This window comes from Hyperoodon ampullatus, assembly GCF_949752795.1.
Source record: "Hyperoodon ampullatus genome assembly, chromosome: 15".
Taxonomy (NCBI): Eukaryota; Metazoa; Chordata; class Mammalia; order Artiodactyla; family Ziphiidae; genus Hyperoodon; species Hyperoodon ampullatus.
Window position 1 is genome coordinate 69,613,376 of NC_136928.1, and position 22,785 is coordinate 69,636,160.

The following is a 22,785-nucleotide window of genomic DNA, read 5'->3' on the forward strand; positions in this document are numbered from 1 at the left end:
TGGGTCAGAGGCTTAGAACATTTTTACGACTCCCAAAACATATAGCAACTGCTGTGTTAGGGAGAGCAGGCTCTGCCTGTCTGCTGGGGAGACCAAGACACATCCCCCAGCTCTGGGCCCCGAGGATGCCCTGGGTGGCTCCTGTCCTGTCCACCCCTGTGCCCTCTGTGGGACCCACCAGGCAAGTGCACTTGGATCCCAGCCTCCTTCCTTCTCCAAGGACATAGATGAGGGAGGTGTTGGGGTCTTCAGCCTGGACTCTGAGAATGGATGTCAAGGATCCTCTGTGTGTGTGTGAGGATTTTTCTAGAAGATCCATCATTAGCATCATACACTCTTAAAAGAGGCCAGGATCCAGGAATGGGTTGAGAATCTCTGAAATGTAAGGGCAGACAAGGTCAGCATCAGTAGAGACACTGGTATGAAGTGGGTGTAGGTAAGGAAGGGGATGAGCACACCTGGGCGGGGGCCGGGGGCTCTGGAGAGGTGGCAGGCGGGTGAGGAGGGGGCGTTCCAGAGAGAGTGACGCCAGAGCAGAGAAAAGCAAATAGTCCAGCTTGTCTACCCAGGAGGGGCCACCGAGGAGATCAGGGGGAGCTGGGGCCAGGAAGGCAGCTGGGTGTCACGGGGAGGAGGCCTCGGGGCCGCGGAGAAGCACGCGGGTGGGGAGCCATCCACGGTGTGAAGTTCAGACGTGGAAGGTGGCAGGGGGAGGGGAGCAGAGCCTGGCTGTCACAAAGGTCCTGGGGTTGCGACGTGGGCCTGGCCCCCCCTTCGCTGCCCACTCGGCCACTTTCTTGCCCCTGCCCTCCACCTACTAGAAGGTTCTTTCCTGTCCAGTCCCCTGACAGCTGCCTGTTGCATTTTTTCTCATCTGACAAATTGTTCTTTTTTCTGTGTACGTCTACTTCTTATTTAAGACTCGTCTTATCAGAGTGACTTAAGGTGGACTCTGCCTGCTAACCTTTTGAGGTTGACCATAGGGTTGCCGTATACCACGTGGGTCAGTTGGTAGCCTTCATTTACAACCACAGCTGCTTTCTTGTTATTTGAAAATTTGACACTTAAGGGTTACCTGCTTTCAGAACTCGTCTATTCTCTCTTTTTCTAAAAAAGGCATTTCTTTATTTATTTGGCTGCACCAGGTCTTAGTTGCGGCACGCAGGCCTTTTAGTTGCGGCTCGCCAGCTCCTTAGTTGCAGCACCCGGGCCCCTTAGTTGTGGCATGCATGCGGGATCTAGTTCCCTGACCAGGGATCGGTCGGGCCCCCTGCATTGGGAGTGCAGAGTCTTAACCACTGGACCACCAGGGAAGTCCCAGAACTCATCTCTTCTCTTGCAAAAAGTTACAGAATCACGTGATGCAAAAAGTGAAGATTCCCCACGTGGCATCCCTAGAGATAAGCTCATGGCCTCCTCACTCTGTGGACCTCCAAGACACCTGGGTTCTGGGTGTCAGGGCTGCCCTGCTTTGTGCTTCCGCTGCTGCCTTTATCCTGCCCTGATTGACAGTACTGGAGTCCAGGCCGTGCTAGGATAGGGCAGCGCGGGTCGCCTCTGGGGAGGCCCAGCTTGTTTCCAGGGAAATTGGGCCACGGGCACATCACAGGGTCGGATTGCATTTTGATGTCCCCAAGGTTCCCAGGGAGCCGAGTGGCTTTTCTGGGAGGACAGAGTTCCGTGGAAGAGCCTGAGGGGGGCGTGGGAAAGGCCTGCCTGTGCCAGGGGTGGCTGCTGAGGCAGGCGGCGCCGCGCCGTGGCTTTCCTGATCCTCGGCGTCCCGTGGCCCCCCTCTGCTCTGCCCAGCCCGGCAGGCCCTGCCCACGCCCCTCACATGCCTGCCTCTTCCCTGCGTTGGCGTGTATCCCGCACGCACGTTGAGGGGAGAAAGGCTGAGATGCGCGTGGAAGGCAGGATCCTTCTTGGTGTCCCCTTATCATCCTGTCTGGACCAGACAGAGCTCACAGGGTCTGGCCGAGGGACCAAAAGGTTTCCTGCTGACCCTGACATCCCGCTGGAGCTCTTCATCGATAAATCTACGGCCAGCTTGGAAGCCCCAGGGGAAGTTTAGACCTTGTCTTTCTGAGACACCTTCTGTCTCAGTGCCTCAGTGACACTTCACATCAAGTGACACAAGAACAGCTAAAGTATATGGAGCACTTGCCATGTGCGGACACCGTTTTTTTTTTTTTTTTTTTTTTTGCGGTATGCGGGCCTCTCACTGTTGTGGCCTCTCCCGTTGCGGAGCACAGGCTCAGGATGCGCAGGCTCAGCGGCCATGGCTCACAGGCCCAGCCGCTCCACGGCATATGGGATCCTCCCGGACCGGGGCACGAACCCGTATCCCCTGCATCGGCAGGCGGACTCTCAACCACTGCGCCACCAGGGAGGCCCTGGACACCGTTTTAAGTGTTTTACGGTAACCAGTCGCTCAGCCCTCCTGTTTTACAGGCGAGGACACCAGGGCACGGGGAAGTTTAATGATGGCCTGGCATCGCACGGCGAGTGGCAGGGCTCGGGTCTGAGCCAGGCGGTCGGACCCTGTCCCTGCCAGCCTGGCACGGGCAGGGCCACACGTGGGGCGGGCTGGGGCCCCTGGGATTCCTGCCCCAGCCCTCACTGCCGCCCCCCAGCCCCGGCTCCTTTTCCCGCTCAGGACCCCAGCAGCTCTCGCCACAGGCCACCCTCGAGAGCAGGCAGGGCCTCGTGTCTCTGGCTTTTCTTGAAAATCCTCCCGGAGGCTCATCTTCTTCCCAAGCTGAGAGCTTTGCCACGGCAGCAGCTTTGCCACCTGCTCTGCTTGGGCTGCAGGGCCCCGGGAGGCTCGGTTGCTGCTTCCTGGGCTCAGGTGGAGCCAGGCAGGGCACACTGGGGTTATTTTGGCTTCTCATTCCTGAACTGTAATGGTGCCATTCGCGAGGTTCTTAACAGTGGAAGAGACATTGCTGTGGAAATGGCAGGGTAATAGGAATAACCACTGTCCGTGCTTCAGGCTGGAGCCAGTGCCAGGCATGCTGAGCGCAGGGGGCTCACCTTGTTAGGGTGGTATTCACCGCAAGAGAGAGGATTGATTCTCCCTGTGGGAACAGATAGGGCACAGGGACCCACCTCCCTCGGTGATGGTGAGCAGGTGGGGGGCTCCTGGCCTGCAGACCTTCCGAGGAGGAGGGAGGGGCCGCCCCTCCAGAGGAGCTGAGGCCCCAGCCCTCTGGCTCAGTGGGGACAGAGGCCCAGGTACGACACCAGACCCTTGGGGGCCTCTTGGCTGCGCCCACCAGAGGAGAGGAGTCGACCTCTACACCTCAGGCTCCTACCCCAGAGCAGGTGTGTCTGAAAGGCAGGTAGAGCTGGGTTTTCTGGCCTCAGGGCCCACTGAACACAACAAAGGGCAGGAGCGGGCAGGGCCGTGGCGGAGGTGTGTCCCCGCTCCTGTACCGCCGGGCTGGCCTCACTGCCGAGGCCCAGGACCTGCGGCCTGAGTTTCACTGTGGCCCCTGACCCCTGGTCAGACCCCAGGTGCCGAGGACGCGGGTCTTGGTTTTCTGGCCACCCCTCCTGCCCCAGGTAGCTCCCGGCCCCAGGTGACTGGACATAGCACTCCCGGATGCGCGCGCCCCACCCGTCCCCTCCTCCCCTTTCAGCGGCTGACCCTGCAGCACTGGCCTGGTCACCCGGAACTGCTCCACCCCGGGGTCAAAGGCTGCGCCCTCCAGCCACATCTCTTGTTCCCCCAGCCCTCTGCCTCCTTCTGCACCCACCCTTCTCCCAGGCTGACCTCACTTCCCGCTGCCTCATCCCATGGCCTCGGTTTAGTCGCTTCCTCTCCATTAGCGCAGTTCTCTTGCTCCCTTACCGTTTCCATCCTGCAGACCTGCACCTGAGGTTCTCCCTCCAGCCTCTCCCACCGTCCTCCAGCGGGCACCACCGTCACCTCCCTCCCCTCCCGGGGGCACAGGGCGGTTTCCCGACAAGTTGCCGCTGCCTGCGTTTCCCCCTCCTCTGACCCACCCTCCAGCACCCCCGCCGTCGCTTGTCTCCTCTCTCCTGTTCCTGCTGCTGGGTCTAACCCGCGGCTTCTGAGCTACAGGCTCAGCCCACTAGCCACCAAGCATCTGCCTGCAGGGCGGCCCTGCACGGGGCCCTCCAAGGCACCTCCTGGACCAGACTCCCATCTTACCCCGCCACCTCTCCCTCCTACTTTTGCCCGTATTTCAGAGAGTGGACCTCCCAGCCGGACACCCAGGCCGTGGCCCATCACCCCAGGTGCAGGCGGCACCAAGTCGCGGATCCTGCCGGCCCGGGGTCTTAGGCCGCCCGTCCTGCCCAGCCGGCCGCCCTCATTCGGGCCTGGCTCTGCCTGGAGAACGGCGGGGGCTCCTAACTGGCCTCCCTGCTTCCGTCTCTGCCCCACGCCCTCTGCCTGGGCCCGTCGCTTCCCCAGCCCTCGGGAAGGACTTCCGATGCCTGGCCCAGCTCGAGAGGCCCTTCGGCGTCCGAGCCAGGGGTCGGCAGGCGCTTTCTGAATAGGGCCAGGTAGTACGTTTTTCCGGCTTTGTGGGCCATACGGTCTCTGTCACAGCCACCCAACTCTGCTGTTCCACCAAGAAAACGGCTGCAGACAATGGGTGAACGGGGCCGGCACGACTTGATTTGTGAACCGGGCAGCAGCCGGGTGAGGCCCCAGGTGGCAGTCTGCTGGCTCTGACCCAGCTGCGCTCTCCCGCCGCGCTGTGCGCTGTTTCCGCCTCTGCCCACACCTGCCGGCCCGAGGCTGGTGCAGTGGTGCCCGCCATTCCCTCGGACAGGACGTCCTCAGTCCTCAAGCCTCGCTCCTAGGCAGCCTCCTTGACGGCCCCCCACGTCCTTCCGTCCTTCTGTCTCAGTGCTCTGCCGTCCGTTGCTCTTCTTAGCGCGGATCTCACCGCCCTGTGATGGGTGCGTTAGCATCTCCCCCACGAGACCTGCAGCCCTCGGAGGGAGGGGCTCACTGGTCTTTGTAGCCTGGCACCTACCGTGGCACCTGGCACATCATAGGTCTCCAGTCACATTGAATCTGGATTCTCGAGTGATGGCCCTGTGCACGGTGGGGGCGGGGGTGTCACACAGAAGCCCTGCCCTCACGGGCACACGTAGGCACTGTCACCCTTCCTGTGGTTTTGGGGATGCCTTGGAGGCACAGAGCCACGCCTGGGGTGCTTCACGGGTTTCTGAGCTCTGTCCGTGCTCTGAAGGTGCTCAGGTCACGATGCTGAGCCTGCTCAGGGCAGAAACCGGCCTGTCCTGGGCCTCTGGCTGCTCCCCAGTGAGGGGCGTGCACTGCAAGGTCTATGCAGAGGGTCACCTGGCTCCTGGCTGACGCCTGTCACCAGGCGTTTCTTCCCAGAGTGTCCGCGCCTGCCCCGCCCACCCCACTCACTCTCTCCTCCCCCACAGGAGAACCTTATGCTTTCCATCCTGCCCAAGCACGTGGCAGACGAGATGCTGAAGGACATGAAGAAGGATGAGAGCCAGAAGGACCGGCAGCAGTTCAACACCATGTACATGTACCGCCACGAGAACGTCAGGTGCGCCGGCTGCAGGCCTGGGCTCTGAGCTCAGGACGGAGGCTTTGGGGGGGTCGGCGGAGCACTGCGGGGCTCGAGAGTCTTCCTGGGCACTGGAAACACGGCCACCCCACAGTGTGAGTCTCAGTCCCCGCGGGGGCCGCCTTGCTGCCAGATGTTGGGGCCTAGATGGGTCCCGTGGTCCAGGCCCGTCATTGTACAGACGCCACCTGCGAGATAAGCTAAACGCCGGAGCCCTGAGTGCGCCCGGCACGTGCCAGGGTCTCACCACTTCGGGGCTCGAGCAGGGACCTGGCCGGCTGAGGGCTGGAGCGGGAGCTGGCGGTGGGCGGCGTGGAGCCCGGCGTGCCGTCCGGGTCCTCACCACCAGGGCCTGCCTCCCCCTCCGCAGCATCCTCTTTGCCGACATCGTGGGCTTCACCCAGCTGTCTTCAGCCTGCAGCGCCCAAGAGCTCGTGAAGCTCCTCAATGAGCTCTTTGCCCGCTTCGACAAGCTGGCGGCCGTGAGTACCCTGACGCTCGCCCAGCTTTCCGGGGGGGGGGTGGGGGCGCCACCCTCATGACTTGGGCCTGCGCCTCCTCCCCCGGCTCCCAGGACTTCCGCCCACCCATCCGTCCTCTGCTTTCTTTGCCCCTCGTCCCCCCCTTGCCGAGGAGGGACTCAGGACCTGCCCTTTCAGAAATACCACCAGCTGCGGATTAAGATTCTGGGCGACTGTTACTACTGCATCTGTGGGCTGCCTGACTACCGGGAGGACCACGCCGTCTGCTCCATCCTCATGGGGCTCGCCATGGTGGAGGCCATCTCGTAAGTGGGGGGAGCGTGGGTCCTGGCTCTGGCGCCAGCACGCCTTCCGCGCTGCTCTGTCTTGGTGGGCCCTGTGCATCCCGAGGCCCCCAAGCCGGGCTCTTCAGGGGATGAGGTGGGTGTGGCATGGTCAGTCCCAGGCTCTGGGAAGTCGGGCTAGGCTTACCTTCCTCACAGCTGAGGGAAACTGCAGCCTCCAAGGGATGCTTTTCTAGCTTTAGTCCACAGTAGTTTTTTCTGCTGGAAGGTGCAGTCATCATGAAATTCTGCCCCCTTCCATTTGCTTTCTTTTCCTCCCAAGTGTCCCCCCGCATCTCTTCTCTCCGAGTTTTCTCATCATGACCCCCCAGGACAGGTAGGCTCAGAGATCTCCATGCCCATCTCTTGGATCAGGAAGCCCAAATACAGCAGTGAAGTGACTGCTGAGGTCACGAGATGTTTGGGCAGCAGAGATGGGACTGGAACCCTGGCTTCTGAGCTCCGGCCAAGGCTCCTGCCTGCACCACTGTGAGCCTCTAGGGTGGTGAACTCTGCCTCCCCGGCTCTTCCCGGCTGCTGTCACTGCCCCTGTGGGCTTGGAGATCCCTCGGGGGCGGGGCGGGGGGGCAGGGGGGCGCTCCCTGCCATCGACTCAAGGCCTGTGGTGGGCCCTGGGTGTTATCAGCCCCCCCAAGCCCCTTGCTGAGTCCAGGAATTGGGCGTGTGCTTCGCCACCATCTCCAAGGGGGTGGTTTTGCACTTTTACTGTCTTCCAGGTTAAAGCCGCCTCTAGGATTGGCTGGCAAGAAGCAGATGCTGCCTTTCCCCTGGGGCCATAGTTCAGGATTTAGAGACTCCTACCTCTGCTCCCATCACTGTTGGGCAAAGTGCTGAAATTCGTGTTTGTCTCCTCCTGGAGATCTCAAGCAAGGAGCATTTCCCCTCTGCACACACAGCACGTAGTGCAGGGCCTGGCACATAGTAGGCGCTCAGTGAAGGTCAGCTGCACAAATGAGTAAACGGATGGTTGGAAGAGAACAGTTGGAGGTTGTCCCCCAGGGGCTGAGGGTCTCTGCTGTTTCCTGCCCCGCCATCCGCACCCCGAATCACACTGGCCTGGGGTTGCTGAATCTGGCCTTGGCCACTGCCTGCTGTAGCCCCAGCTGTGGGTGACCCAGATGTGGGCAGAAAGCAATGGGGGCAGCCTGTAGGCCCTGCAGCCTGGAGGGGAGGAAGGCTGTGCAGAATTCCTCCCGCTGGGGGGCTGGGGAGGGAGCTGGCCACCTGGCTGTGGGCAGGCCCGACCCTCCTCCTCTCTGTGTGTGCCTGGCAGGTATGTACGGGAGAAGACGAAGACCGGGGTGGACATGCGCGTCGGGGTGCACACGGGCACCGTGCTGGGGGGTGTCCTGGGCCAGAAGCGCTGGCAGTACGACGTGTGGTCCACCGATGTCACCGTGGCCAACAAGATGGAGGCCGGCGGCATCCCCGGGTGAGCACGCGTTCCTTCCTGGGGCCAGGGGAGGGGACCGTCCCATCCATCCCTCAGGGTTGTGGCCCAGACGAGGGACAAGGGACCTCGAAGAAGCAGCCCTTCCCACCCAGGAGCAGTGTTCTTCTTCCAGGGCCTGCCTCCTGGGCCTTTCCTGCCTGGGGCTCTGCAGGAGTCTGTCCTCCTGCCCCCTTTACCCACTGCGGGACCTCGGGGCTCTGAGGTCAGGGCTGGAGCTCCTTCAGTGTGCAGGTCACCCCGAAGGGCACTGTTAGCAGTGAGAGTCTCCTACCAGGCTCTAAGGCACCTGCACATCTTTCCTGAGTTCTTTACAGACTCGGCCAGTCAGGTGGGGCAGCCTCCACCCTCAGGGTGGACCAAGGATGCGGTGAAACCTTCCCGGCCTGGGTCAGGGGGCTTCCCTCGGAGGCAGTGACAGTTCTCTCCCTAGTGGTGACTCCCCAGAAATGGGTTATTACCCACTGACAGGAGGTGTTGCAGCGGAGAATCACACCAGGTGGATGATAACCAGGCCTTCTGACCTTAGTGTTCAGAGCAGACTTCAAATTCCTTATCTCATTTGATACCCTCAGCAGCCTGAGGACAAACTGTCTAATGGATTGAACCGCTGAGGCTCAGAGAAGGGGAGGTGCCGGGCTGCCTACACAGCCACTTAGTGCCAGGACTAGCTCCGCCTCTGTCCCCAGGGGTAGGGCGGGGGCTGCCTCCGGGCCTGTGCTCAGGGCCCCTCTTCACGGAACCCAGGCGCGTGCACATCTCCCAGAGCACCATGGACTGCCTGAAAGGCGAGTTCGACGTGGAGCCAGGCGACGGGGGCAGCCGCTGTGATTACCTGGATGAGAAGGGCATCGAAACCTACCTTATCATTGCGTCCAAGCCAGAGGTGAAGAGGACAGCCGCCCAAAATGGTCTCAGTGGCTCGGTGAGTCCTCCACCCACCCTGTGGGCTGGGGGAGGGAAAGGAAGGGATTGGAGGCGAGATTGTAGAAGAACTGGCAGGACTATGAGAGGTCCCGCTAGCTGCTGAGTGTTAGAGCAAAGGGTAGTACGAGGTAAATATTTCGTGCCCAATGTGAAGTTTGAGCTACAGTAAATGCTCTAAAGAACTCAGAAAAGTAGGAAGCTGTCCTGCAGAAAATTAGGAAATGTCACGGCGGAAAGTGGAGCCCCATGAAATGGGACTTGACCTTGTCACAAAATTATTGAGTCTTCATATTTTAAGAGTGCTAGGGGACTTCCCTGGTGGCATAGTGGTTAAGAATCCGCCTGCCAGTGCAGGGGACGTGGGTTCGAGCCCTGGTCCGGGAAGATCCCACATGCCGTGGAGCAACTAAGCCTGCGAGCCACAACTACTGAGCCTGCGGGCCACAACTACTGAAGTCCGTGCGCCTAGAGGCCGCGCTCTGCAACAAGAGAAGCCACTGCAATGAGAAGCCCTTGCACCGCAACGAGGAGTAGCCCCCGCTCGCCGCACCTAGAGAAAGCCCGCGTGCAGCAACGAAGACCCAATGCAGCCAAAAATAGATAAATAAATTTATTTTTTAAAAAAAGAGTGCTACATGCACAACTTCAATATATTCACCGGAACAAATGAACAATGCATCTTCTAAGCTATTCTACAAAATGGTGATTGACTATAATTTGAGAAATCAGCTACCTTTGTGAAGTGATGGAACATTTACCATTTCTGGCAAAAAACGATTTTAGTACATTTAAAAATGCTGTTCCTTTAAAAAATTACCCACAAATTTGGTTGTACTGGGGACCACCTTGAAGTCACAGGGCAGCAGTCAAACGTATCTTTGTGACAACCACACTCATTCCTGTTCGTTCTAATCTTGCATTTTCTCATTTTATTTAATCAACCCTTGCACGGTGCATCATTTGACTCAGGGGTTGTTCCTGGCACCTGACACCCCTGGGAGGGGTACGGATGGGGCCCTGGCAGCAGTGTCTTTATGAAGCTGGTGTGCAGGAGTCATTATTCAGTTTTCCAATTAGAGAAAAGTTGCGTTTGTGGACGTGTAGCTTAAAACACTAGCACAGAGGCTCTGGGTGAGTAGGAGTGGGGTCCGGGCTGTGGGCCGTTGAGCCCCGTGGCCTGGGTGCTGCCACACAGGACAGGAGTGCAGGCGACAGCTTCCAATGAACGGGAGTTAGACTTCTTCGTAAATGCTCCATCAGACAAATGAGGAGACCCATTTCTCATGAAAACATGGGGACTGTTCCCTTCAAAAACTAATTTTCCTGACGTTTTGGGGCAATCCAGGTTTTCAGTGTGTTGTTGTAAAGTTGACTTTTAACTGTTTCTTAGTGACCCTACCTAAAAAACGTAGATGTCGCGAAGTGGAAAAGCTGGGTTAAAGGTTCTGTACATTGAAAGTTTAACCCATGTGCCTGCTACTCACCTCCTGCCACCCTCCCCGTGCCTTTGCTGGCTCTTTCCTCACTTCTTTTCTTCGTTCAGTTGAAAGATGAACCCAGGGTATTATTGTTTTAATTGCATTTCTTTAGTTATTAGTAAGACAGGACACTTTTTTTTTTTTTTTTTTTGCTGTACACGGGCCTCTCACCGTTGTGACCTCTCCCGTTGCGGAGCACAGGCTCCAGATGTGCAGGCTCAGCGGCCATGGCTCACGGGCCCAGCCGCTCCGCGGCATGTGGGATCTTCCCGGACCGGGGCACGAACCCATGTCCCCTGCATCGGCAGGCGGACTCTCAACCACCGCGCCACCATGGAAGCCCAAGACTGTACACTTTTAACATGGTTGTCAGCCTGGTGATTTTCTTCTGTGCATTGCATATTCATATCTAACCTTTGAGGGCTTTTTCCATCTCTGGTTTGTAGACGCTTTTTGTTTATTAGAGAGCTGAACCTTCTGTCATACGATGTTCATCAGCTGTGTATCAAGCATCCGCTTCGTGCCCAGCACTGTGATGCATCTGTCTCGGGGAACTTAGAAGTTGAGCTGCTGTAGATTATACCAGTTGTCTTCCCTACAAGGCGCTGCAGCAACTGTCAGCCCCCAGTGTGCTTTAAGTGAAGAACTTAACACCATTATCATAAGCCCATGTGATTAGCTCAATAATTGTTTAAGATGTCTCCAACTCAAGATGTGCTCCGAGAAGGCCATGTCAGCAAATCACCAAACCTGCTCAGCAGTCAGTCAGAAGTAGTCAAGCGCAGAGATAACACGTGAATGATGTGTGAATGATAACGGGAAGCAGTAGGGAAAGTGGTGATGGTGGCTTCTCTGGGCCTCATAGGAGCAAATACCATTCCATCAGCAGAAGCCTCTCCCCGGGGTTTAGCTGAACAAAGTGATAAGGAGGAGAGTGTGAGGGAATTGTCACAGTGGATCCTTTCCAAGTGTTAAAAAGACATCTCCCATCTATACTGACCTTGCTGTTAGTCTCATTTGGTTGTTTTTTGGTTTTTTTTTTGCGGTACGCGGGCCTCTCACTGTTGTGGCCTCTCCCGTTGCGGAGCACAGGCTCCGGACGCGCAGGCTCAGGGGCCATGGCTCACGGGTCCAGCCGCTCCGCGGCACGTGGGATCCTCCCAGACCGGGGCACGAACCCGTGTCCCCTGCATCGGCAGGCGGACTCTCAACCACTGCGCCACCAGGGAAGCCCTCATGCAGTGGTTTTAAATGCCATCTCCGACAACTCCCAAACTGAGATCTCAGCCCCAACCGGCATCCCTGCACTAAACTTGCAGCCGCGTGTGCCTCTCCATCTGTGTACATGACAGGTCCAAAGCTGAGCTCCTGAGCTTCTCTCTACCCTGAAACCCGCTCTTGCTCAGTCTTCCCCATCTCAATCAGTGGCAACTCCATTCTGTTAACTGCTCAGCCCCAAACCTTTGGAGACATCCTGACCCCCTCTACAATCCATGAGCCCCTTCCTGCACGCTGTAGCTCTCGCCCCGCTCTCCTCACACCCTCCTTCGGTCCCCATCTCACTCAGAGGAAGAGCCAAAGTCCCCTGAGGTCAGGAACCCCATCCAGCAGGTCCTCACCGCCCCACCCCTTTCACTCACTGAGCTCGGGCAGCACCGCCCTCCTGGCTGCCGCTCAGACACTCCGGGCCTCCAGCCCGCTCCGGGCTTCTGCCTGCTGGAACCGGTCCCTGAGAGCCGCGTGATGTGCTCCAGATCTTCACGGAAATGTCATCTTCATGGTGACCCCTCCCCCACCCCCCTTACAGTCACTCCCCAGCAATCCCTGTGTCCCTTGCGTACTCCACCTCTCCAGAGCACTGCTCTCTGACCTCCTGTAATCATTTACTTCTTTACTTCGCTGATGTCCGCCCGTCCTCACTAGAAGGTGGGCTCTGAGGTTAGGACATTCTGTGTCCCCAGGAGTTAGAACAGTTCCTGTCACGCAGTAGGTACCCAGTAAATACTTGGTAAATGAATGAATGAGCTGTTTTCCTGTATAGAGTAGTATTTTTCCTTGACAGAGTAAATTAAATAATCATTGGGGAAATTGGTTTACGGAATTTATTCAGACTTTTGGAAGGCATTTGACAGGCCTCGACCCCAGAAAAGATCTCTGTGAATCACTGTGTCACTGAGTTACTGTTTTAAAAATAGGAGTTGGAACAATAAGGTCTTTCTCTGCTTAGAAAAGTTTTAATACTAGAAATGGATACTAGAAAATTACAGCGTTTTAAAATTGATGGTCTAGAGAAGGAACTGAATAGTGAGATTTCTAAGGTTACAAGGCCTCTGAACTCTGGTGGGAAGATTCCAGACTGAGAGTAGACCAACCCCGCGCTGGGTGGGCATCTGGCAGTGCCTGGGGGCTCCTGATGGCCACTCCCTTCTGCTGCAGGCTCTGCCGAACGGAGCGCCACCTTCCTCAAAGCCCGGCTCCCCTGCCCTCATTGAGACCAAGGAGCCCGACGGGAGCATCCACACCAGCGGCTCCACGTCCGAGGAGCCAGAGGCCCAGGTAGGTGCAAGGCGAGGCCCGGGATGGCCTGGCCCCTAGCCTGGCCTCTGTCTTCGGTGGCTGTGTAACCTTGGGCTGGTCACCGCCCCGCCCCCTGGCCTCACTGTCTCCTCGTCAGTTACATGGGGTGGAGGTGGCTGAGGTCCGAAGGGGTGCTCACCTCCGAGGCCTTGTCTGGCCCCCATGTCCCAGAATCCTAGAGATCTGAGGGCAGTGAGGACACCCACAGAAATTTCTCTAGGATCCAGGGCTGTTTCAGAAGTGACACCAAAGGGCTGGGCTCACCTCTCTGGCTAGGTCCAAACCCCACAAGTCCTGTGCACAGATGAGGGGTTTCCAAAGGGACAAACAGGCTGGCCCCCTGAGGATGGGGTGCACCTTGGGAGAGCGTCCAGGATCCATCCACTACTAAAGAGCTTCCTGAGTATATCCACCAACAGAGGCCAGTGCTGAGACGGGTCTCGGCCTCGCGGAGGCTGCCGTGAGCTGGTCGGCCACACCGCTAGTCTGGCTGCAGGGGAGACAGAACTGCCCCGTGCCTGTAGATCAGGTGCTGGAAGACAAGAGGGTAGAGGGCTGAGGATAAACTGGGTTTTCCTTGAGCACCACAGCACTCAGTAACTTTTCCCTGTTGTGAGTTTCTTGATCGAAAGTGTTAATACAGACTCAGTGTAACTCACTAACAAGAAGGACACAGAGGCTTAGCAGCCTGTGATTTCTTTCTATCCTCACAATTAGCCAGTGTCGCACTGCTCCCGATACGCTTCGGGGACAGAGGTTCCTGGTGCTGGAACAGAACATCCACATCATGTTACAGAGAAGAAAATTGGGGCTGGGGGGACATGGATTCTAGGGGGTCAGACTCAACCAGCGGCACGCCTGAGCTTAAGCCCGGGGTATCTTGATTCTGGCTTCCAGATACACTCTTAGACCCGTTCAAACAGCTCTTATCAGCCCATTCCCAATTGTTATTTGGGCTGATGGCTGTGTAATCATAGTCTGGATTCATGTGTTTGGAGCGGAGGCTTTTCCTTTGTGACCAGGAATAAAAATGGTGGGGGGTTCCCCAGTGCTACCACCCCACTAGTAATAAGGATGTTATCTTCTCTCCATAGCTTTTCCCCCTCAGGTCTTCCTCCCCCAAGTGAGCCAGATCTGAGCTCCTTTAAGAGCGCCCTTAAGCATAGGGTTGGGGGTCTTTTACACCCCCAAGGATGCTGAAGGGTATGGTGTGTGACACCCCCATCCTTGTAGCAGGAGGTGCCGGGACCCTGCTGACCCAGCACAGTCTCAGATTCCAGGTCTCCCACTCGGGCACCCGGTGGCTGCTCCCCACGCTGCCATCACTGCAGAGCTTCTCTTGGGGGCCACAGGGCCTGGGACCTGGAATCCCAGGGAAACCAGGAGGGACTGTGGCTTTTGGGTCCACACCCAAGCAGGACGGAGCCATGTGAGAGCCCTGGGAAGACGTTTCCCGAGAAACGATCTTGAGAGTCAAGGGGCTGGTGCTCGTGTGATCCCTTTAGTTCCCCTTCCCCCCACCACCACCCTGTCTTTCCCCAACTTCTCCCCCCTCCATCCCGCCTGCCCCCCAACTCTGCCACACTGCCTTGCAGGCTGACAACCCCTCATTCCCCAACCCTCGCCGGAGGCTGCGGCTTCAGGACCTGGCCGATCGCGTGGTGGACGCCTCCGAGGACGAGCACGAGCTCAACCAGCTGCTCAACGAGGCCCTGCTGGAGCGGGAGTCCGCCCAGGTGTAAGCAGCCCCTCAGGAAGCTGGCCCCTGGCCCTTGGCACGTGCCTTGTGTGGCCCCAGCGTGGGGTCCAGGAAGTCAGTTGTCGTAAATACGGCCCCTTCCTGGCAGGCGGAGACAGATGTGATGTTTGCATCTCATAGGGCTTGTTTGCACTGCAGAGTGAAGAAGAGAAACACCTTCTTCCTGTCCATGCGGTTCATGGACCGCGAGATGGAAACCCGCTACTCGGTGGAGAAGGAGAAGCAGAGTGGGGCCGCCTTCAGCTGCTCCTGCGTCGTCCTGCTCTGCAGCGCCCTGGTGGAGATTCTCATCGACCCCTGGTGAGGGAGGGGCAGGGCAGGCCCTGGCAGCCAGGGGAGGAGGGCGGACGGCGACGAGCTTCCTAGGCCAGAGGCCTGCGGGGTGTGGGCCTCAGCTGGAGCCTGACGCAGGGGCGCAGGCTCTGTTCCTTGCCCCCCGTCCCCCGGAGCAGCCCCCGGGAATGCTGGGACTGCGCCCTGGACCCCCTTCCTTCTCTCTGCTCCTGGGTCCTAGAATAGCACTCGCGTCAAAGGGGGGGTCACACCAGGGTTGAGAAGGCTGAGGGAGGAAGGGTCCGGGGGGATGGAGACCTTGGCTGGGTGGGTCCGAGTGGCTCTGGGACAAGGAGACAAGGAGAGAGGACGGGGACGCTCCGCAGTCTCGGTCACCACGGCTCGTCGGCTCCCTTTCTTGGCTCGTGTTATAAAAGACAGATTTCAGGCTCTGGGTGCGGACTGGTCTCTCTCACAGCAGCAGGTCCTCTGGGGCCAGGCTGTGTGTTCTGGAATCCGTGCCGTGTCTGCTGAAGCCCAGCTGAAGGATGGCTGCCCCTCCCTCCCCTTCTCCCCGTGGCCGGTCAGCAGCTCCCTCCAGCTCAGGGATTCCCCGCCAGAAAGGAGGGGGTGTGGAGCCCTCTTCTGATCACAGTTTGGGGAACTTAAAGAGCCTTGGACTTGTCACACGGTCCTAGGTTCTGGACTCGGCTTGCTCACTTATTTCTTCTGTGACCTTGGGCGCATCACTAAGGGTTCCTGGGGCATCGGTTTACTCATCTGTAAAGTGAAAGATGACGATGATGATGATCTGAAGACAATAAAACGTGCCCTCGCTAAATCAGAATTGTTGTGAGGACCAAATTCATTCATTCACTTCACAGATATTTGCTGTCTACTTTGTGCCTGGGGCTGAGGTCTAGGGAGACAGCGGTGAAGGCTGTAACCCTCAGCAGCCCTCGGCAATAAGCGGCTCTGTTCTGTGCTCGCCTCTGTCATCATTGCAACGCGGCAGAGTGCTTGTTCCTAAGAATCCCTTCCCAGGTTTTACTGGGCTCTGCCCAGGGCATCTGTGAGTCTGTCCTTCTTTAAGAAATGTCCCAAAGAACAGTTACAGCTGGGGAGGGTCCCATGTCCCCAGGCCCTGCACACAGCCGGCAGCAACTCCCTGGTATCACATGGGACTTCTCGGGTACAGGCTTGTGCCTTGCTTAGGGGGCCTGCCCTCTGTCTCCCTTCCTTTACTGTCCTGGCCCCTGACCCAGCCCACTACTCCCTCTGGTCCTCTCCTGGGTTGTTTTCTCTCTCTTACAGGCTGATGACAAACTATGTGACCTTCGTGGTTGGCGAGGTCCTGCTCCTGACCCTGACCGTCTGCTCGCTGGCTGCCATCTTTCCTCGGGTAAGAAGCACTTTTCTTTTTGGCTCAGAGCCGTCTGGAAGTGAGCATCGCTCCCTGTGAAAGTGGGTATTGATGGAGTTGTGTCCTGTGAGATCCTGACAAGTAGCGGACTGCCATGGGGGTGGCTCAGGCACTTATCCATTCATTCATTTACGCGCGTCTTCATTAGCGGCTCTGCACCCACTTTGGGCCAGGCCGCGGAGCGCGCGTGGGTGGGTGAGCCAGAGTCTACATAAATGGGAACCTGTGTAGAAGAGCAGTGGAGGCCCAGCTAGAAGGTGGACTGGCTCCAGTTGTGAAGGACCCTGAAAGCCACACACAGGGATTGAGACTTTCTCCTATAAGCACTGGGTGCCAGGCAGAGTTTTTGATCAGAAAAGAAAGAGAAAAGCAGCATTTTAGGAAAATTGATCTGGCAAGTGGCTTGTGAATAACTTGGGGGGTTTAGGTACACTGACCCAGGGAAAGCAGGAGTAAGTAGCCAGGCAAAGACGGCCGGCCCTGAAAATTCTCCCCTAACGTGGCTTTGCCGCCCAGAGACAGTGAGTGGACTGCTGCTGCTGGTGCTGCCCGCAGGCTCAGGCCGGTCACCGAGCAGCTCTGGGAAGGGCTCTGATATCTGGCAGCCGTGGTGTGTCACCTGCACATCCAGCAGGACGGGCAGACAGAGCCGGGATCCGCGTACCTTCTCAGTTGTGCCGCAGCCAGGTTTTGGTTGACGCACACACGCGGCACTACTTTCCAGGTTCCTGGGAAGTATGGGAGCAAGCGGAGTGGTTAGCAGTCATGTTTACAGGGGGGAAGGCTGTCAAGACACAAGGGCCTGGAAATTCCATCCTTGTAGGCCTTTCCTAAGAAGATCGTGGCCTTCTCGACTTGGATCGACCGGACGCGCTGGGCCAGGAACACCTGGGCCATGCTGGCCATCTTCATTCTGGTCATGGCAAACGTCGTGGACATGGTGAGCCCCTGCTGTCCTGTTGAAGGGACGCCCACTCTTAGAGGAGGCTTCTGGATTAGCCTGCATGAGCAGTTGCCGGCCCATTTCCCCACCCCCCGTAGACACAGGTGTGGAGTGGCGCTTAGGTTCCTAAACGATCATCCTGGCCAAGCGGCGGGGCCTCCTCCCCGGGATGCCTCGTCTTCCCCAGTTCCTTGCTCTCCCCAGGTCCAGGAGCCCAGCGCCAGGCACCAGCTCCTTTCTGGGTGGTTTACATCTGTTGTCTCATTTAATCTCTGTAACAGTCCCGAGAGGTCGGTATCATCCGTAGTTTCATGTGAAAAAATGATGCTCAGAGAGGTTAAATCCCTTGTTGTAGGTTACACAGCCAGTAAGTAACAGGGGAGAATTGAAGCAGTTCTAAATCCCCGTCCTGTGTTTTCTCTCTCCATGTCTCACTGTTCAGGGGCCCCAATACTCCTAAGCTTTCTGTGTATCTTAAGTATTCCCTACAGTGTGGCTAGCATCAGGCATCCATCAGGACGAGGGAGGTAAACCGGCTCCACCAGAGGAGCGCTCCTGTTTGGCCTTCATCCATTTGAACAAGGCCACACCTTCCAGAGGTGGGTCACTGGGACGGCAGGTTCACTGAGCCCAGATGGCTAGCGGTAGACAAAATCTTCTGCTCTGCTGTCCTCAGTTCATGCGGGTCCCGTGAGGGGGCAGCAGAGGCTTTCTTGGGGAGAAGGGATGGCAGTGGGAAGCCACCAGCCAGTTGCTGAGCACTGGGCACTTGGAGCTGTCGCTGGTGCTCTCTGGTCAGGCCTCCCAGCGCCCTTCAATGTTGGTAGTACTGTACTAGATACACTCTCTTAGAGTCCTGATTTTTGCAAATATAATGTTATATTATTTGCTTTATTATCTTTAACAATTGAAGCATGGGAGAAAAGTCAGAATGGAGACTTATTCTGGTAGCAGTATACGTGAGAAGCCCTAGGGCCAATTGATCCAAAGTCCAACAGGAATGGACTTAGGAGCTCCAGAACCTGACATGCCCAGGGGTTGCTGGTGGCCACAGGGTCGGGAAGAAAAGGCCTGGGCCCCTTGCGGGTCAGGACACCCCCCTGGAGCCTGGTGCCGAGGTCTGGGGGCCACTGTTTGACAGGGTCATGGACACTGGCAGGACATCTGGAAATCCTGTGGAGGGGAGAAAAACTAGGGAGGTGTGAAGATTTCCACGTGCTAGACTCACATGCTGAGAGCCTCCCCAAAGCCAGACAAGCGCCAGTGGGTGAAAATGAAGAAAAGCAGGTTCGATTTGGTTTATGGATGCACTTTCCATTGACCACGTCTGCCCAGCAGTGGGACCGGCGACCAGACTCCAGAAATGAAGGGTCTGTGAGTGGAGACTGGCTGCCGTCGCAGTGAAGCTCTCAGGGGTGGCCTGGCTGGCTCATGGCCCCTCCGGAAGCAACAGAGTGCTGTGGGCAAGTGCATGTTGGGTTTGAAACCTAACGAGTGGACTCCTGGTTCTGGCTTTGCGGCTTGCTAATTGCCCCACTTTGGGCAAGGGCGGCCTCTCCGAATTTTCCCTATGATGGTGGCAGCACTAAAATACTCAGAGAATTTTCATGACCATCAGAGGAGATAATGGTAAAGCTCTTAGCAGGAATTAACTGCCTTTTGTATTACTGTCCCCTGGTAAATTTTTCTTCTTTCTCGGTGTTTCTGAGGGAGCCGTGGGAAGTGGCAGCTGCCACAGCCCCGCCTTCTCTGACCAGTGTCTACTGTCCCCTTGCACCCCGCGCTCTCCCCTACGGTCCTGGCCTCCAGCTTAGCTGTCTCCAGTACTACATGGGACCCACCAACGGCACCTCAGGGGTGCAGATAGAGGACGGCTGCGTGGAGAACCCCAAGTATTACAACTACGTCGCTGTGCTGTCCCTCATCGCCACCATCATGCTGGTGCAGGTCAGCCACATGGTCAAGCTGACACTCATGCTACTCATCGCAGGGGCTGTGGCCGTCATCAACATCTACGCCTGGCGCCCCATCTTTGATGAATACGACCGCAGACGCTTCCAGGAACACGAGTAAGATGAAGCCTGTTTGGGGATCTGCATAGTCTCCTTCCTCCCACCCCCCAGGCCCCGTTTCAAGGTCATGGGTCTGCACTGAGCTGGCCGTCTGTCTCTAGGGCTCATCCACGGCTTGTATGGGAATCAGGGTTTGTGGTTTCTCACAGACGGGCCACTGGTTGGCTGTGATCCCAGGACACATCCTTCCCCTTCTTGAGGAGTTGAAGACCTGGGTCACCTCAGTGTTTGGCTGGGCACCAGTCTCTTGTACCCAATGGGGCCTGAGTGTGCTATTATCTGTCCCAACAGCTTTCCGATGGTGGCCTTAGAGAAGATGCAGGTACTTTCCAGCCCTGGGCTCAATGGCACTGACAGGTAAGGGTGACTGCTTTCCCGTCCTGGTCTGTGTTTTCGGCCCCTTTCTTCTAGAGGCAGGGAATACAACAGGCCAAAGCCCCATGGTCTCATCCTTCCAGAGGCACGTGATGTCGGATAGTCAAGCCAGAGAAGTGAGTGTGTGTTTCTGTAGGAGACTGCAGCAGACTTTAGTGCTCATCTGGCCACACTGGCCTCTCCTGAGTCAAAGAGACCGAGGCCTGGCGAGCAGTGTGGTTTAGAGGGTGGGATAGAGAGGCTGGGCTGAGGTGAAAAGAGGAACAGCCAAATGGAGGACAGCTGCGTTTACCAGCTGGCAGAGCAGACAGCAGAAACAGGAGCAGGAAGGAGCACTATCGCATTCAAACTAGAACTGGATTCTGAACCCTGCGCAGTGATTCTCTGGGGGGCCTCAGGCAGGCCACTTCTCCTGAGTCTCAGTTTTCATCTCTTGAAGAGGATATCAGACTAGAAGTTCTTCAAGGTCCCTTCTAGCTCTAAAGTTTTAGAATTGTATGATTCAGTGACTTGACTAGGCTTTTAAGTAAGTTAAAAAAAAAAAAAAAAAAAGATGACCTAACAGAAGGTGGGTAGAAGACTTGAAGAGCGTTTCACAAAAGAAGAAATCTAACTGGGCACTAATAAATGAAAGGCATTCAGGTAACCGAGGTCATGCAAATTAAGACCACTGTGAAAGACCATCACACCCCTACCAGTTTGGCGAAAATTAAGAAGTCTGATCACATCATGTATAATGATGGTAATGCATACATTCCTGGTGGGAGTATAAACTGGTACAACCATTTTAGAAAACAATTTGGAGTTAAGAAGTACAGTTGAAAGTAGACCTATGACCCAGCAATTCCACAGCTATGTGTACACCTTAGAGAAATGAATGCACATATATATGTCCCAGGATACATGTACAAGAATGTCCACAGTTGCACTGTTTATAATAGCCACACACATCCAAAACAAATGAGAACGACCCAAATGACATCAACAATGAACAGATATATAAATCGTGGTATAGTCATGTAATAGAATACTGTACAGTAATGGAAATGATGTACAGCTCCACACACAAACATACAAAAGCATGGTGGAACTGTGCCCTCATCCCATCACTGAGATGTTAGTTAGTCTCTCCCGTCTCCAGATTCCTAGATGGTTGCAGCTACTTCTCTGATCAGTCAGGTGATGCAATGTTTATTCAACATCTGGCGAGCATCCCCGAAGGCCTGATGTGGATTCCAAGTGCAGCCGGGAGGAGCCAGGAGTTGGTTGGCTGTTAAGACAAAAACCCAATGATTTCAGAAAGCTTTGCTGCCCAGTGGGCGTCTGGACTTGATGCGAAGGCGCTTAAGCTGCTGAGAAAACTTTCTGGGTGACAGGAAACAGCACAGCCAGATGAGAGGGAATAAAGCTCCCTTGTCAGCGGCAGCACGGGGCCCTTCAGCTGAATTATTCTCCGCCCCACAGGCTGCCCCTGGTGCCTTCCAAGTGCTCCATGACGGTGATGATCTTCGTCATGATGCTCAGCTTCTACTACTTCTCCCGCCACGTGAGTGCCTGCACACCCTCCTCTTCTGCGCGGACCTGTCGGGGCCTCTGGAGAAGCAGCCCCGGGACCTAGGAACCCAAGCTCCTGGGGAATGCTGGTTCCCTTACCCCACGTGGCATGTGACCCTGGTCAGGCCACCACCTCTGCAAGTTTCTGGTTTCTTCCTCAGTAGTACAGGAGTAACAGTTCTTATTACCTCTTCCTTCTGACCTCCTGCGGGAAACTGAAGGAAGCCTGGGGGAGGGGCACAAAAGCCTGGATAAAATCTCTATTCCCTAGGCCAGCGGCTCCTGGATCTCCACTCACCCTGGCTCTGGGGGTCATTAACACACTGACTACAGAGCCGGAAAATAAAGGGAAAGAAGCTGATGAAGTTTTTGTTTGGTTAAAAGGAAAAGGAGGAAGAGGGAAGGAAGTACCCTTGTGAGGGACTTACTTCCCTGTTAGCTCAGGTGCCACCCAGTGGCTTGTCGGGGAACTACAGCCACCCCCAGCCACTTCTTGACCAAATGGAGCCTGCTGGAAATGGGGACTCCTCCTCCCTGGGCTAGGAGATCCCACTGCTGCCACCACCCACAGGGCAGACCTGTAGCTAAAATTAGGTCCCAGGACGCCCCACACATCCAGAATACCTCTCACATCTTCCTGTAACCAAAGGGGCTGGGATCCTCACTGCACCTGTAGGGTGGCCTTTTTGATGAGGTGAATCTTTCTGGGTCTCATTTCCTTTGCCATTAGCCTTTTTCCTTTCAGTTTTTCCATGTTGGAACTTATCAAGTTCCCATTTTTCGTCTTCCCATCAAATGGCCAGCTTTCTCTCTCTTTTTTTTTTTTTTTTCGGCTGTGCTGAACAGCTTGTGGGATCTTAGTTCCCCAACCAGGGATTGAACCCGGGACACGGCAGTGAAAGCACGGAGTCCTAACCACTGGGCCAGGATGGAATTCCCTCAGATGGCCAGCTTAGAGCTCACACCTTACCTATGTCTGTGTCCGTAGGTGGAGAAGCTGGCACGGACACTGTTCTTATGGAAGATTGAGGTCCACGACCAGAAGGAACGTGTCTATGAAATGAGACGCTGGAACGAGGCCTTGGTCACTAACATGTTGCCTGAGCACGTGGCACGCCATTTCCTGGGGTCCAAGAAGAGAGACGAGGTGAGGGGTGGCCCTGTGCTGGAGCCACGAGCCTGTGTGTCATCTTCTGGCTTTCTGCCTTCTTATGACATGGCCTGGGGGCCCAGGTAGGGCTGGACCTACCCAGCACCACAATACTAGAAACAAAAGAAGAATTTCACAGGCTTTTGGTAAAGGGCACTGCCATAGACATTGCTTCCATGGGCCACACACCTCTGGGAGGCCCATTTCAGAAGCCAAGGCCTTGGTGGAGCCCACCTTTCTGTCGACTGATCATCTCAGACTGGTTCTCATGCCTCACTTCCCAGCTCCACCCCACCCTCTTCTCAGAGCTGGAGCTGTTGCAGGGACTAGTGAAGCTCTTTTTTAGTTATTAAATGTTGTGATGAGCTACTTTCTAATAATTTAAAGTTGGGA

General features: G+C 56.4%; 1 protein-coding gene across 2 annotated transcripts in view; it reads left to right on the forward strand.

The window, feature by feature from the left end:
* Window positions 1–22,785, forward strand: part of ADCY3 (adenylate cyclase 3) — a gene marked incomplete at its 5' end in the record, with an annotated part of 90,713 nt that overhangs the window by 62,522 nt on the left and 5,406 nt on the right. Inside the window, 14 exons of one of the 2 annotated variants that reach the window (XM_079721136.1) lie at window positions 5,434–5,564; window positions 5,956–6,067; window positions 6,245–6,372; window positions 7,685–7,843; window positions 8,609–8,786; window positions 12,703–12,822; window positions 14,439–14,581; window positions 14,741–14,902; window positions 16,190–16,277; window positions 17,122–17,238; window positions 19,051–19,310; window positions 19,605–19,670; window positions 21,153–21,234; window positions 22,231–22,389. In XM_079721136.1, coding sequence (XP_079577262.1) covers window positions 5,434–5,564; window positions 5,956–6,067; window positions 6,245–6,372; window positions 7,685–7,843; window positions 8,609–8,786; window positions 12,703–12,822; window positions 14,439–14,581; window positions 14,741–14,902; window positions 16,190–16,277; window positions 17,122–17,238; window positions 19,051–19,310; window positions 19,605–19,670; window positions 21,153–21,234; window positions 22,231–22,389 — 1,905 coding nt within the window. The remainder of the gene's footprint in view (window positions 1–5,433; window positions 5,565–5,955; window positions 6,068–6,244; window positions 6,373–7,684; window positions 7,844–8,608; window positions 8,787–12,702; window positions 12,823–14,438; window positions 14,582–14,740; window positions 14,903–16,189; window positions 16,278–17,121; window positions 17,239–19,050; window positions 19,311–19,604; window positions 19,671–21,152; window positions 21,235–22,230; window positions 22,390–22,785) is intronic. The other variant, XM_079721137.1, reaches the window with a different exon arrangement.